Source organism: Haliotis rubra, unplaced genomic scaffold (assembly GCF_003918875.1).
Source record: "Haliotis rubra isolate DU_JTF1 unplaced genomic scaffold, ASM391887v1 Scf1275, whole genome shotgun sequence".
Lineage (NCBI taxonomy): Eukaryota > Metazoa > Mollusca > Gastropoda > Lepetellida > Haliotidae > Haliotis > Haliotis rubra.
This window is the reverse complement of record NW_025765198.1, coordinates 1-17,023: the sequence shown is the minus strand read 5'-3', so window position 1 is coordinate 17,023 and position 17,023 is coordinate 1. Positions and strand designations below refer to the sequence as shown.

Here is a 17,023-nt window from a genome sequence, read left to right as displayed (position 1 = left end):
GAACACAAATTTTTCTGAACCTCATCAAGCCAAAGAAAGAAGTCAAAGTGAAATTGAACGTATACCAGAATAAATTATTGGTGTGAGTAAAATTTTTGTGTCTTGCATCCACAATTAATTTCAGCTCCAGTCAAACTTGTTGCCATGGAACACAAAAAATATTTTAATCAGAAATCCAAAACTATCAAAAGGCACCAGTAGACAACCAGATCTATCTATGTGCAAAAAGTTTGGTGAAGAAATAGTGAACGGTTTTAAAGTTACGCTCTGGAAAAGACAAATGTGCACCGACGCATGGATGGAGTCCATTTTAATACCCCCCACAAAACGCGTTGCGGGGGATAAAAATGAGTCATGTATTCATTTTGCTATTTGTTGGTTTCACACTGAATTCTGGTTTTATAGATTTCTTGGTTAACGTTCAGTTTGCAACTTTGGGGATTACCTAGAATTTAATGAATTTCAAAAGTGTGCGCAGGAAATGTAATAACACAGTAATCAGTCAAAATCACGTGGTCCTAACTTTTTTCTAAAGTGTAATGAAATAAAGATGTTCTCATATGTCTATGACATTTCACTCCAGTGTACAATAGGAATGAGTTTAACACCTTGTTCGAATGCCCCAGTGTCTCAAGCCCTGGTTAGGTTATCCAGGCCCTTCGTGAAGACAGAATATAATCAACACCCATCACCCTACATGGCCTCAATGAAAACATGAACACAATGCAAGATGACATTCTGATTTATATATACAATTTATACAAAGGTAGCTTTGGCCTTGTTAACCATCTCCCATAGTGTCAAAGGCTGTATCACTTTGCATTGCTAACAACCTCCCATGGGGTCAAAGGCTGTATCACTTTGCATTGCTAACAACCTCCCATGGTGTCAAAGGCTGTATCACTTTGCATTGCTAACAACCTCCCATGGGGTCAAAGGCTGTATCACTTTACATTGCTAACAACCTCCCATGGGGTCAAAGGCTGTATCACGAGACCTAGATAAAAAGACCTCCGTGAGTATGAAAGTCTGTGTCACAGGGCCACGCTAACCACCTCCCACAGTGTCAAAGTTTGTGTCACTTGTCCCACAGTATCCAAGGTGGTCACTTGGCCTCGCTGACCAGCAGGTCTCGTGCAGTCTGGAATGCAGCAATCATGGAGCTCAGCTGGATCTTCTCACTGGTTCCTGATGCCAGGCGATACCTGAAATATAAGCAAGATGTTGTGACCAGTCACATTCCCCAGGAATGGAAGCTGATATTTCAGTAAAGATCCCATAGCCACTGGTCTGTTTCAGTTAAATCATATCTTTTACTGTGATATAATACCACTCCAAGTGAGAATCTCGAGGCCTCTCCACACTACAGGTGAACTTTGAAATCACTCTGCATCAAGGCTTATATATTCAGTCAGACCAGCATGTCGGAATTAATAATCTCTGAAACAAACTCACAACGAATCAGGACTGTACATTATCAGCCCTTCCCCACAGCGCTGCTGCTGCTGATGATGATGTTTTACCCACTCCGTCAGTTCTGGCCCCTATGGTATTGAAGGTACACTTACTCTATGTCAGCCAGTTTCTCCAGCAGATAGACTCGCACATGGATTGGCAGGTCAACTGTTGAGGCAGAGAGGAACAATGTAGCAACTGTCAATTAGTAAATTGGATAATTCATGTGACCTTAGTAACTTCAATTATTAAGATGGCATAACGTAAGTTTGATCATTCACAAGGCCTGAAGTAATTTTGATCATTCTTATAGCGCAAAATAACTGCATTTATTTGTATGGCCTTAAAGGAACTTTCAAAATGTTCCTATGGCCTACAGTCGAACTTTAATAATTCACATGGCCTCAAGTAACTTTAATTATTTGCATGGCCCAAAGTACCTTTGATTGTTCATATGGCCCAAAGTAACTTTGATGATCAATACAGACAAAAGTAACTTTGATAATAGATGACCTAAAGTAACTTTGATAACAGATGACCTAAAGTAACTTTGATAATTCAAATGGCCTACAGTAACTTTGATAATTCATATGGCCTACAGTAACTTTATATTCTGTCTGCCGAAAGTTATTTTGATAATCTGTTGGACAAAAGCAATTTTGATAATGTTTTGGGCCAAAGTAACTTTGTTTACATGTAAAATTATTTTGATAATTCCTAGTATGATACAACTGACAATTTGTACAGCCAGACATAATTTTCATAATCTTTGGGAATCTGTATGGCCAAAGTAAGTATATCTCTGTGACCATAGTCAAACTGATAACCTATACAGCCAAAGCAATATTGATATTCTGATTTTCATCAACTGGAATAGTGGGGTAGCCTATAGTTTGGCATGAAATGCATGTGGACCCGTTTTTTTGTAAATATCTCTTCATCCAATGACCCAATCGATCTCAAACTGTGCAAGTGGAGGTTTTGTCAGACAACCTAATCACATTGTAAATCACCGATTTTATGCTTTTGTATTAAAGAATCTGTCTATGTAACTGTCAACAAAAACAACAGCTGAACGCAGGCTTGCAGAGGGAGGGAGCCAATGACCTGTAACAGCGGTAGTGTTGGGTCATAAAGGTCAAAGTTCGTCAATGTAGGTCAGCTATGCTGATGACCCTGATGTCAAAAGAATCTAACTTTGGATGCCTACCTTTGAAAAAAAAACCGGGTCCACATGCATTTCAAGCCAAATTATAGTGGTTAAAGCATTTGCTTGTCAGGCCAAAGACCCTGGTTCAGTTCTGTACAAGAGTGCAATGTGTGAAGCTAACTTCTGTTTCTGTCCCCCAACAAGATATTGCTGGAATATTGCTATATCCAGTGTAAAACCTTCCTCTTGTGGTGGTGGTGGTGGAATTGGGTTTAACGTCGTGCTTGAGAATATTTCGCTCATATGACGACGTGCATGCATGTGTATGTGTATATGCGGCTGCTTGTACTAGCCCAGACTTAAGCTGGTTTTATAGTTCTAGCCCACTGAGATACCATGCCGCAGTGAAGCATGAATACCCCACTCAGACACATTATACTGACTCCGAGCCGACCAGTCCTTGTTGTACCCATTAATGCCGAGCGCCAGGCAGGACCAACAAGTACCATATTTTAACGTCTTTTGGTATGACGCGGTCCGGGAACGAACGGGTGGACGCTCTAACCACTACACCACGGAGGCGGTCTCCTCTTGTGAATCCAATATGACAATCAAGTGTTGACCTACCTAGATGGACGTACTGGTGGACCTCGGTCAGGATGTCCTGGAGAGCCAGGCCTTTGGCCACCTTCAGGTGGCTGATGTCTCACATAGGTAAGGGAGATAACTGAAGTTGACCAAACATACATCACGATGGTAACTAAATGTCACTGTATCCCAATTGAGTAGATTGATGCTCATGATGTTGATCACTGGATTGTCTGGTCCAGGCTGGATTATTTACAGACCGCCGCCATATAGTTGAGTATTGAAGAGTATGGTGTTAAACAACAAAGAGAGACATATGAGGAGAGGTGAAATGGGGTTTAACATCTTACTTGAGAACTGACTGACTGAGTTTGGTTTTACGTATCGCGATATCATGGAACGATACGATTCGATACGATGCATATCACGATATGCTATCTTTAGTTATTTTCTTTAAAAAGTGTATTTTGATAACACTGACTGACTGACTGACTGAGTTTGGTTTTACGCCGCTTTTAGCAATATTCCAGCAACATCACGGCGGGAGACACCAGAAATGGGCTTCACACATTGTACCCATGTGGGGATGCGAACTCGGGTCTTCGGCGTGACGAGCCAACGCTTTAACCATTAGGCTACCCCACCGCCCATTTTGATAACAAGAAACAGTGCAAAGTTTGACATAACCGTCAATTTCTGGTGAAAAGTCACAATTTTAAGGTCAACGACACATATCACGATACGGAAAAAAGTATCGATATATTTATTGTCAGAAAAAGTATCACGACTATCGATACTACGATATATCGTCACAACTCTAATGAATACCCCTCTCAGACACATTTTACCTACTCCAAGCCGACCAGTCCTTGTACCTTTTAATGCCGAGCACCAGGTAGGAACCAACAAGTACCATATTTTAACATCTATTGGTATTACATGGACAGATATCGAACCCGTGACCTTCCGCTCTCTGGGCGGAAGCTCTAACCACTACACCACGGAGGCAGTCCACAGACATGGTCCTGTACAATCAATGCTTCAGGTACCTCTTCAAGGTGTACAATTAGCATCAGGGTGCTGCATCACAGAAACAACTCTGTGTATGTGAATAATCATTCGGTGTCAAGACGATGGAGTCGACATCAACAGGTGTGTTGAGGAGATCTAAGGTGAATCTAGGCGTAATGTTACAGTTATTGTGTATTCAGGGAGATGTGCATGCAGTGATGCCTAGCGCCAGGCAGTATTATGAGCAGGACACATTTTAAACATCTCTTTGTTATACCTCAGCTGTGTCAGATATAAATTTAATCACAAAAAGCCAGACGAGCTGTGAGTCATAGCTGTAACTAGTCCATACTGAAGGTCATGGGTCGGTAGTTAATACACCCCAGAATAAATAATCAGTATCAGTTTCTCAGATCACAGTTAACACACTCAAGGATACTGTTGTACGCCGCTGTGAAGTTTTCGTTGAGGACCCAGTTGACGATGTTCTCGATGTCCCTCCTGAGAGGATGCCCCACGCAGGTGTACACGTTGTCTTCATTTACTTCCTCGTAGGCCATGGACGCACTCTGAAACAACACAACGTGTCACTATGACTACCAGAACCCTGTGAAGTGTGTCAGCTGGTGTTCCGTGATAAGTCACAAGTTTAGACATTTATCAAGAACTCCATGTGACCTGGCCAGGCAAACTGAAAATTATTTATCAAACAATTAATGATTAAAAGTGGGAATTTATTTAAGGTCAAATTTTAACAAGAGTCATCAGAAGATGACATATCCCCCTGGCCCCCACATATTTGAAAGAACAAACTATCTGACAGTCAACAAATACCTATCTGTTTTAGAGATGTAGTCGAAACAAACACACCACAATGAATGATCAAACCTGTTGACATGGAAACAGGAAACTACTTCATTTTCATAAAATTCCTACATAGCAAAAGGCACAACTTTAGGATCTGTTTGATGTATCTACCAAGTTTTGTTGAAAAATATTATACGGTTTTTGAGTTGTGCTCCGGAAACGAAAGCAATCCCTACTTTTTGAGACTAAGTCCAAAACGTTTCCATGGAAACCAAGAAAAATTAAAATGCCATAAATCTGTAAATAGCAAAAGGCACCACTTTAGCTTATGTTTGATATATCTACCAAGTCTTGAAGAAAAATATTGAACAGTTTTCAAGTTGTGTTCCGGAAACGAAGGTCACCCCTCCCTATTGAGATTAAGTTCAACTTGTTTCGATGGAAACCGGGAAAAATAAAAATGACAAAAATCTGCAAATAGCAAAAGGCACCACTTAAGGTTCTGTTTGATATATCTACTAAGTCTTGTTGAGAAATATTTAACTGTTTTTGAGTTATGCTCCGGAAACAAAGCCCACCCCTCTTTAAGACTAAGTCCAAAACGTTTCCATGGAAACAGAGAAAAATAAAAATGACAATAATCTGTAAATAGCAAAAGGCACCACCTTAGGTTATGTTTGACATATCTACCAATTTTTGTTGAAAAATATCGAACGGTCTTTGAGTTTTGCCCCGGAAACAAAATGATTACGGACGGACGAACGGACGGACAGACGGACGAGGCGACGACTATATCCCCCCGCATTACATGCCAGGGGGATAACAATGCAATGCCAGAGTTGAAACTTCAAACGTCTTCATCTGTGTTGATTGTTTAAGTGAAATACAAATCCCCCTACAAAGGACACAAGTCCTGACCTTATTAACATGAGTTAGGAAACTGGGTAGTAATCTAACTACAAATGGAACAAGTTTCACTTCCTGCAACAATGAGCGTCAAATACAAGCACTGAATTGGAAACTGAAATGGTGAAGATCTTACACTGTAGCTAAAAAGGTGTAACATCTCAATCACTCAACACTGAGACAGTGTTGCAAGGGGCGAACATATAAGTACGTCCATTTGGAGGCAAGTGTTTCAGGAAGCACATTATGGTGTAGTTTCAAGACATGACAATTAATGTACATTATCATTAGGTTCTTAGTGCGGCATGTTGCAGATCTGGATTTCTCAGAAAAATACCATGGACAGCCAACAACTGTATAGCCAAGAGTCAACACCAAAATTGCTTATAAGGAGGGGCAGAGATATAATTACTGTATACCGACACATATAAGGCAAGTTTTTCGTACATAGAATTAGAGGGGTTGAATAGGCGTGTAGGATGGTGCATGGGGTAGTAATTCTTTTCTCAACTGGTGATGTCAAATAGTAACTGACAGCCACTCTTAGCAGATCCAAAAGGGCTGGGTGAGTGGGTGGGTGGGTGAGTGGGTGGGTATGTTCTCTCGCGCGCAAGCTCGCACGTACGCAGGCACGCACACATTTTGAAAATGACCAAAGACCGCATTGAAGTTAATATTTTGCATTGGCAGAGCCAAGGGGTGTTCTGGTATGACTCACCTGTAGGATGTTGAGAGACTTCCTCATGTCTCCAGTTGCCAGGGTAACCACAGCCTTCATCCCATCTTCTGTCACATTAATCCTGTAAGAAGCGAAAAAAAGGTGATAATTATTTGAAATAAAGTCAAGTTTTTGTAGTGCACATCAGAAACAACTGACATGGAAATATGACATTCACTTCACTGAGGTCCAGAAATATTCTTAACAATAAATAATGATCCCCAAATTTATGGCAGGGGCTGGGCATGAACTTGTGGTTATAGCTAAGAACTAACAGTTAGTGATTAGCAGTCTCCCTTGGCATGAGCCACAGCACCTGCTGATGCAATCGTGCTGCTGCTTCATTACGTGATAGTGACCCTCACAACTGAGGGTTCTGAACAGTCAGACATGAGTATTGTCACATATAGTATTGTACTACCATGTGAGATAAGCCTTGTACTTCTACCACACTATTAAGGAAGGAATTGTATTGCAACCTTACTATTGAGATATGTTTGAACTACCACCTTACTCTTGAGATATGCCATGAACTACCACCATACTATTAAGCCATACCTTGTACTACCATAATACTTTGAGCCGATACCGTGTTCTACCGCTTTACATTTTAGTATTGAGATATGCTATTACTACCACCTTACTACTTAGATATGCTTGAACTACCACCTTACTCTTGAGATATGCCATGTACTACCACCATACTTTTGAGCGATACCTTGTACTACCGCCTTAATATTCAGATAAACCTTGTACCACCATCTTAGTATTGAGATATGCTATTACTACCACCTTACTATTGAGATATGCTTGTACTACCACCTTACTATTGAGATATGCTTGTACTACCACACTCCTATTGAGATGTTTTGTTCTACCACCTTACTAGTGAGATATGTTTTGTACTACCAGCTTACTGTTGGGATGTTTTGTACTACCAGCTTACTGTTGAGATGTTTTGTACCACCAGCTGCCTGTTGAGATGTTTTGTACTACCAGCTTACTGTTGAGTATTCTGTACTACCAGCTTACTGTTGAGATGTTTTGTACTACCAGCTTACTGTTGAGATGTTTTGTACTACCAGCTGACTGTTGAGATGTTTTGTACTACCCGCTTACTGTTGAGATGTTTTGTACTACCCGCTTACTGTTGAGATGTTTTGTACTACCAGCTTACTGTTGAGATGTTTTGTACTACCAGCTTACTGTTGAGATGTTTTGTACTACCAGCTTACTGTTGAGATGTTTTGTACTACCAGCTTACTGTTGAGATGTACTACCAGTTACTGTTGAGATGTTTTGTACTACCAGCTTACTGTTGAGATGTTTTGTACTACCAGCTTACTGTTGAGATGTTTTGTACTACCAGCTTACTGTTGAGATGTACTACCAGCTTACTGTTGAGATGTTTTGTACTACCAGCTTTCTGTTGAGATGTTTTGTACTACCAGCTGACTGTTGAGATGTTTTGTACTACCAGCTTACTGTTGAGATGTTTTGTCCTACCAGCTTACCCCTCCTGTGCTATGACATGTTCCAGTCGCGGCACCATCTGATGTGTGGACAGCGGACCGAATCGAAAGCGGGTACATCGAGACTGCAGGGCTGGGATGATCTTGGACAGATAGTTGCAGATGATGCAGAATCGGGTGTTCTCTGTGAACTTCTCAATCACTGTAACAAAACACAAGGTACTGAAGCTCACCTCCGTGAATACAAGAAAACAAATCTCATCTACATTTGTGTTAATATTACATCAATGAATAAAAGACCCAAAACTGGTGCAGTTTGCAATGTATACAAAAGTTGCATTTCACATATTCGGGTCACACAGATGCAAGTTTTGAATAATTAGAGACATCCTCCTCCTTGATGCTACTGAGTTGCCATGGTGACCTACCTCTCCTGAGAGCATTCTGAGCATCCCGAGTCATAGCATCAGCTTCATCCAGAATGACTATCTTAAAGCCAGACCTGAAAATAATAACAAATCACATCATTGGGGGTAAAACGACTTTTCAGGGCAGTAGACTCTGACGAATCCAAAGATCTGTCATAAACTGCCTCACAAATATAAAGCAAAGACATAAAATGTATACATATGTTTGGTTTGTTCTGGTTTGGGGTTATATCAAACTAGCCTGCAAACAAACAAGTAGGGTTAAACCAGTGATTGGTATGTTTGGTTTCACACACCTCTGTTACATCTGTAGGATCAAATTACATCAACCATGTCACACAGTCTGACAATCAGATCTAACTAGTAACCTCATAGGCCATCTATCTACATTTGGGACTACTTTCTCAGTAAAGTACAGATTCTAGTACATTGAGAAATTCAGAATGGGTGAGTCCCATTCATGATTCGAACCCACACTCTCAGAGTCAGGAAGTCAATCACCAGCACACAAAGCAACGATCTAAGCTGCTGCGGATAACTTGGATGTCTGATCACAGACTCTGGGTACTCCTCCGACAAGAGGCCGCCTCCGTGGTGTAGTGGTTAGAGCGTCCGCCCGTAGAGCGGAAGGTCGCGGGTTCGATCCCCAACCACGTCACACCAAAAGACGTTAAAATAAGGTACTTGTTGGTCCCTGCCTGGCGCTCGGCATTAATGGGTACAACAAGGACTGGTCGGCTCGGAGTCAGTATAATGTGTCTGAGTGGGGTATTCATGCTTCACTGCGGCATGGTATCTCAGTGGGCTGGCACTATAAAACCAGCTTCAGTCTGGGCTAGTACAAGCAGCCGCACATACACATACACATACACATACACACGCATGCACGTCGTCATATGAGCGAAATATTCTCAAGCATGACGTTAAACCCACTTTCACCTCACCTCTGACAAGAGTATAATTGGCATGGCTCCAAAGGCTACACATACACAATGGCATTTAGAAAGTAGTCTAATGTAACATTTGTCATAAATGGGACTACTCCTTCTGAGTAAAGTAGATATGTGAGGATGTTATTGTTGACTTATGTACTTAAAAGAATTACCTTCAATATGTTTTTGCAGGTATTTTAGCAGATAACATATGTTATATTTGGGATTACACTTTCTTAGTAAAGTGCAGATTCTAGTACTTTTGTTGGGATGATCCCATCCGGGATTCGAACTCACTCCCTAAGTCAGGCACCTAATCGCCAGCACACAAAGTCAGCCGCCCAACCCACTTAGCCACCATGACTTCCACTTAAATAGAAGTAGGACAACTGGTGTCTAGACTAAGGACTTGTGTACCCCTCTGAGAAGTGTTAATTGGCACTGCTCCCACGGCCAAAAGTACAAGAATCTGTACTTTACTAAGAAAGTGTAATCCCAAATATAACATACGTTACATCTGACCACTTTCTAAATGGCATTGTACAATGATTCAAAGTCATTTGTCCTACATTTTCAGATTACAGACAGTAACAAACTGTCTAATGACTAAAATACTACCCACCTTCACTGGCAGAGGTGAGGTGAGGTGAAATTGGGTTTATCGTCATGCTTGAGAATATTTCGCTCATATGACGATGTGCATGCGTGTGTATGTGTATGTGCGGCTGCTAGCCCACTGAGATACCATGCGGCTGTGAAGCATGAATACCCCACTCAGACACATTAAACTGATTCCGAGCAGACCAGTCCTTGTTGTACCCATTATTGCCGAGCGCCAGGCAGGGACCAACAAGTACCATATTTTAACGTCTTTTGGTATGACGTGGTCGAGGATCGAACCAGCGACCTTCCACTCTCCGGGCGGACGCTCTAACCACTACACCACGGAGGCAGTCACTGGCAGGGAGATTAGTGATACAATGTTCTTTGTTTGTGTTTGAGATACAAAATATAAGATATTCCGATCTGAATGCCTTCCTTTGTTTGTTGCATCATGCATCACTCTGCAATATTCCACCTACGTGGCAGACGTCTGTATATAATCGAGTCTGGACCGGACAATCCAGTGATCAACCTCATGAGCATTTCTTTGAAGGGCATTTTAGAAGATGAGTTGATGAAGAATAATGACAATTATTATGGATATACAACTTCTTTTATTCTGTGGAGGCGACGTTTCGGCGACATAGATTCTAATGTCGTCAAGCATACACAAGTTGTATATCCATAATAATTGTCATTATTCTTCTTCATGAGCACTGACCTACACAATAGGGAACCGATGACATGAGTCAACCAAGTCAGTGAGCCTGACCACCTGATCCTGTTTGTTGCCTCTTATGACAAGCATGGGTTGCTGAATATCAATTCTATTGCAGATCTTGCTTTCCACATTCATACCATTATTAACAAGCATTGTCACTAAGGTGACATAATCCCCCGCCGCAACTTATCAAATCAAACTTATAAAGTAATGAAAGTTTAAGTTAAATGTCAACAAAACATGACCAGTCAACCTCTCTTGATGTCTTGCTCTTTAGGTGTTCAAACACACATATTTTCAAGACTGACTCTGACATGAATGTCATAGTGTATGAAATATGCAAAAATAGTACTAAAGAAATTGCTTTTTGAAAAACATTCAAGGGAAGTCTTGAAAGCCTTTGAAGAAGATCCAGTGAACTGTTTTTGAAATATCTTGCTGACAATTCAGGTGAACATGCTCAAATCTTCAAAGTGTCTCTGTGACCTTGAAAATTAAGTGAAGGTCACCAAAATCGACTGGGCCCTGCGCCTTCCCTAGATAAAGCTTTGTATTGAATATGAAGAAAATGCAGTGAACGGTTCTGGAGATAGCTTAACATGCAGGTTTACATGCTTAAATCTTCAAAGTGTCTTTGTGACCTTGAAAATTAAGTGAAGGTCACCAAAATCGACTGGGCCCTGCGCCTTCCCTAGATGAAGCTTTGTATTGACTATGAAGAAAATCCAGTGAACGGTTCTTGAGATAGCTGAACATGCAGGTAAAACGTTAAAGTCCCCTTGTGACCTTGAAATTAACGTCAAGGTCACCAAACCTGACTTGGACCTTTCTTATACTGTGATGAACCTAGGTACTAAATATGAAAAGAATCTAGTGAACGGTTCTTAAGATATTCCAATTCGTACGTACATACGGACGGACGGACGGACGGACGGATGGAGCCTAATACTATATCCCCCGCTTCGCGCTAAACGCACGGCGGGGGATAACAAGTGTTTGCCACTAACATGGCAATGTTCCCCACTGCTAAAGAAGAATGAAATATTATAACATATTTACTAGTGTTTATCTTTTGGTCACATAGAAGATTATCTTTTGTGTGATGTAGTTTGTAGTCATGGTCTTTTCTCAGAATCTTCTCCTAACTCAGAAGATATTCCAGGAATATAGTAGATTTGAATGTATATATACAGATGCACACATCCACTGTCAGTATCACTGTGTACTAGGGCTGGGACGGGTTCAAATTTTCTACTCTGGTAGCCCATCCTCTAATACCCTACCCTACCCTGATATCTGTTATGTTACTTCCTGACATTAAATTTGTAAGAAATGGCAATATACTCTTCAGTTCGGAGGCTAAAATTGGGTGCAACATTTTATGAGATATCGCGTTTACATAAGTTTGAAAAGTGGTCAAGGTGGCATGGTGACCTTGAAGATAAGGAAAGGTCACCCTAATCAACTGGTGTCTGCGTAATCCCCCAATGTGGGCTGTCACCAAATTTGAAGACATTGGGTCCAACAGTGCATGACATATCACGTTAACTAGAGTTTGAAAAGTAGTCAAAGAGTCATGCTGACCTTGAAAATAAGGTAAAGTCACACAAATCGACTGGTGTCTGCGTGAATCCCCAATGTAATCTGTCACCAAATTTGAAGACAATAAGTACTACAATTCATGAGCTATCGCTAACAAGAATTGGGACTGCGGCTGAAAACAGCACGTTGGACAATAAGCCAATACATGAGCCAATACATAAGCCCATGATGCTGACTGGCTGATCAAGAAAGAAACCTGTGTGACCTCAAATGGCCACATCTTCACACAAACTATCATTGAAAATTTTAACTATAAATTGTATATTTATATACTTATCCTATCTCACGACTTGCACCTCTCTCTCTTCATCTCACCATGAGTGGAAACGAATTAAAACTTTGCTCAAGACCTACCTTTGCCCCTCTCTCCCCCGCGGCTGTGCATGCCTTCCTGTCTCAGTCGCGGCTCACTAGTCCATGACAGCACGAGGCATGCGCAGTCCTCACCCACGGATCACCTCACATACTCATTCTCGATCTTGGAGCCATAAAAGGACAAACCGAACGGTGGTAATCTATGTAGTGGGAGGTAGGAGGGGATTTTTTATCGCTGCGAGATAGGATAAGTATATAAATATACAATTTATAGTTAAAATTTTCAAATTTTAAACTTATCCTATCTCACGACTTGCACTTATCCCACGGTAGGAAGGTGGGTCATAGATTACCCGAATTCAAGCGATAACAGCTAGTGTTACTTCCAAACAACCGTGAGGGAAGCAACTGCAAGGTAGGGCAATAACTACCAAGTTACTACGCATGCAGGGTTAGGTCGAACCCATTGACTTATTAAGCACAATTGCTCCCAGGGACCGATTCCCCCGAAAGCAATGTGGTGTTCAGTCACTACCTTCACAAAGTGAAAGGACGAGCTTAACGAGTGTAATCAGTCGCATCGCCACGATTTCCAAGGTACCCCCGTAATAAAAGTCAAACGACTAGTATCGGCCAGCCCCTGCTTCAAACAACCCCCACAGACACCGGCCCCGAGGAGGGTGAAAGAGAAATTGAATCGGTAAAACTCACAATTTTAACGCTCAGTACCACAACATCATCTTATGACTTCCATTACTTACCACAATAAGATCACATAGATGTGTATAGGCACTTAGGAGCATGAACGCCACGGCGTAACACTTCGAAGGACTCACTTCACTGACTTAATTACTCCGCGCGGAGCAGAGGACAGTAAGTGAGGTGGCTTAATTTCTGTAGTCTCAAACAAATGAGAGGAGAAAATCTAAACTCGAAGAAATAAAGACGAAATCAGAAAAAGTTTTTCAGATTTATTCAGATTGTACACAAGCAGAAACGATCGCTTAACTTTGGGATCAACTGCACAGTGGGATCCATATAGCATCGGAGCACAAGAAAGTTCATTATTCATGTATGTTGTGCCGCTGATAACTGCTGGGCAAGGACGAAAGTGGTCCAAACTGATGAAGGCCTTGAATATCCGCCACCGACACATCTCTGAGGTAATGAGACGAAAATACCGCGGTCAGATCGCCAAAAACACCCTCCATTATGGCAGTTAACGAGCAGTTGCTATGCAACGCCATAGTAGAAGCCAAAGCCCTGGTTTCATGAGGGTTGACTGCGTCGAGGTGGTGGCAAACCGCAAAAGTGTAGGCTCAGAGTATTGTAGCCTCAGAGCCAATATGAGAGTGTTGTGCGAGAAACTTCCGCCTTTGGAAGCCGTGAGACAAGGGTATAAATAGCCTCTTACGCAGACGGCGCGCTTTTGGCGATGCTTTAAGGTAAATGCGGCGCTCTGACTGGACAAAGAGACAGATCTTCAACATCTGCTGGACCCAATATGGTAGACAAAGGCGGGATTGTAAAAGACGATCAGGTTGACCCGCAACTGTTTTTTGCAATAAAATCCCAGCTAATCCCAACAATACCTTGCCATGTCTACTCTGTTCAAAACGGACACGGTTGATATCTAGAGCATGCAGTTCTGATATACGTACGCCGCTGTGGCCAAGGCAATAAGAAAAAGGTCTTGAATGAAACTTGTTCAAACTCCTTGTCCTGTAAGGGTTCATAATGCTCGACACTAAGTGGTGCAGGACCACGGATAAGTCCCAAGCTGGTGGATCTAAATTTCCTGGATTGGTCGGCTAGCTTAAAAGAACGGCGGTACTGCAGTTCCGTACCGTCCGAAACCTTCGCACTTCAGAAGTCGCGCTAGGACCGAATTAAGAGCCGCCAAGTAGGTGGCTAAAGTGGAACCCTTTGAGTTTCCTTTGTAGCCCGCAAATGTTGTAAATATTCCGCAACAACCTGGGGCTTAAGCAGTAGTAGGGGAAGCGATCCTCTGACCCGACAATAACATTCAAATTTCTTCCACTTATCGCCATACAAAGAACGGGTAGACGCACGATGAGCTGCAGTGATAGCTGAGGCCACTCTGTGAGAATAACCTTTGGCTATTAGTGATTTCTGCAAATGTGCCATACGCGAAGATTGAACGCCTGTGGTGACTCGTGGATACACGCCCGAAAGCGGATGAACTAGTAGGTCAGTCCCAAGATCGGAAGAGGAATGCTGCTTCGACTGACTAGACTTTTAGGCCGACGAACCAACTTCTCGCTGGCCAAAATGGCGCTACCAAAAGTAGTTGTACTTTGTTGGTTAACAGAATTTTCTGAATGACCTTGTGAAGTAGAGCCGAGGTGGAAACGATAAGCCGCTTGAGGCCTTCCCAAGGAATGGCCAGGGCGCCGCGATCCCAAGCTAGTGGATCTGGAATTGGAGATACTTAATCTCGCAGTTGGGAGTTGAACCGAGTGGCAAACAGATCGACACTCGGCCGAGATCGGGTAAATTATCGTCCGAAAAATCTTGGGCAGGAGTTGCCACTCTGTGGGCTTAATGACGACGGGCGACTGGAACGAGACAGAGCCGCCGGGCAATCACGCTCTTTGTTCCGGGAATGTGCCTGGCTCTTGCGACGATGTTGAGAGAATCTATCAGAAGATAGAAACGAAACGCCCACTGTAGGAGTGCTGCTGAGCCCGGCGACCCTAGGTGATTGATGTACCACACTACCGCCGAAGTTGTCGGACTGTATCAGCAGGTGAGACATCTTGAGTAGAGCCGCCAGTGCTGAATCGCCAGTAATACTGCCTTGAACTCCAGAATGTTTATGTGGAGTGACTTGTCTTCGGACGACCACTGCCCTGCCACTTGATGCTGAAGGAAGTGGGCTTCTAACCTTCTAGAGAGGGCCCACAAACAACTGATGGGTTGGACTGAATGGCACCAAAGAGACGCCGGGCGAAACATTCTGTACGCTGAGCCACCAACGAGAATTGGACGTGAGTTCCCTGGTAACCGAATCAACACCTGAGGGTTGTTGGTTTGAAGATGAGGGCGAGAAATAACTGAAGTGGGCTGCTGCAGTTGACCTCTGTAAGTCAGAGCCTGAGCTGACGTTAAGACGCCAGCAACTCCTGCCACTGGCGAGTTCTGGGGTGATCCAAGGCTAGCGGAACCAGACGCTGAATTTTGGTCCACCTGTCCTGGGGAACAAACAACTTGGCTTGTTCTGTGTCAAGATTGCTCCTATGAACTGAAGTCTGCGAGTCGGTGTTAACTCCGACTTCTCAGAATTGAGGAGCCACCCTAACTGTTTGAGCAGCCTGATGGTGAACTCCGATGGATTTGAAGAACGCTTGATCCTGTTGTGCCTGAATACAATCGCCGATATAGCTTTCAAAGTCACTCCCGAGAATGTAGGAAACTGCTGATGGGTTTGGTCACCCGAAGTAAAAGCCACGGGTCAGAGAGATTCCAAATGGAAGGACGCTCCATTGGTAGTGATGGCCCCCGGCGGTGAACCTGAGATATTTCCGATGATCTGGGTGAATCGAATGTGCAGGTATGCCTTGAAGATCTAGGGATATGAGGAAATCCCTTTCTTCAGAATTGAGCGGAGAAGACTGACCGATACCATGCGAAAAATGAGGTGGTTGTTGCAGGAATCGAGCGCTGAATGTCTTCATATTGAAGATGAGACGCAACTTGCTGGAGTTTTTCTTTGGCACCAGAAAAATCGGGAGTAAAACCTGGAGTTATGCACACCTGATCTAGGTGTTCTATTGCATGTTTCTCCAGTAGAGTTTGGATTGTAGTCGAAAGGACTGCAGCCCGATCCAGAGGATATATTTGCTGCAAGGGTTGAGTGGTGAGGGTGGATCCCCCACCACAGGCAGTCGACAGTCGCGGAATGAGAGTCATTGTGACAAAAGGATCTCCCAGAACCTCCCAGTTGGGAGCAAACAGACCTAACCTCCCTCCTACAGGGGAATCGAACACTGGAACCACCGGATCCGCAGAACCAATCCGGAGCTCTGACTTCCGTGAGTCACTGTTTGGACTGTCTATGTCCAGTTCCCGTGGTCGGGTCGATAGGGCGACGTGATGGAACTCACCTAAATGGCCTCCTGCCTCTGCCACGCAGGCTTGAGAAGGCGCCGGTTGCCTTTCATACAGTCCCGGAGGTCTGGGTTGGAAGGGGGTAATTATGCGGTTCGCGATGCCGAACAGAATCTTGAGCTGAATTTTTTGCAATTCCAAGAGATCAACAGATACTTGAAATTGGTTAAGACGGTCCACCTTG

The 17,023-nt window shown here is 42.9% G+C and overlaps 1 protein-coding gene across 1 annotated transcript; it reads right to left on the bottom strand.

Annotated features, from left to right (window-relative positions):
* Nucleotides 1-726: 726 nt before the first annotated feature.
* LOC124266719 (replication factor C subunit 5-like) lies at nucleotides 727-16,959 on the bottom strand (the record flags this gene model as incomplete). Its single annotated transcript, XM_046701513.1, has 10 exons — nucleotides 727-833; nucleotides 966-1,205; nucleotides 1,569-1,623; nucleotides 3,233-3,310; nucleotides 4,644-4,773; nucleotides 6,636-6,717; nucleotides 8,150-8,309; nucleotides 8,536-8,615; nucleotides 15,695-15,923; nucleotides 16,608-16,959. Coding segments are annotated over 9 exons (1,266 nt in total), but the record flags the coding sequence as incomplete, so codon positions are not given.
* Nucleotides 16,960-17,023: the final 64 nt, after the last annotated feature.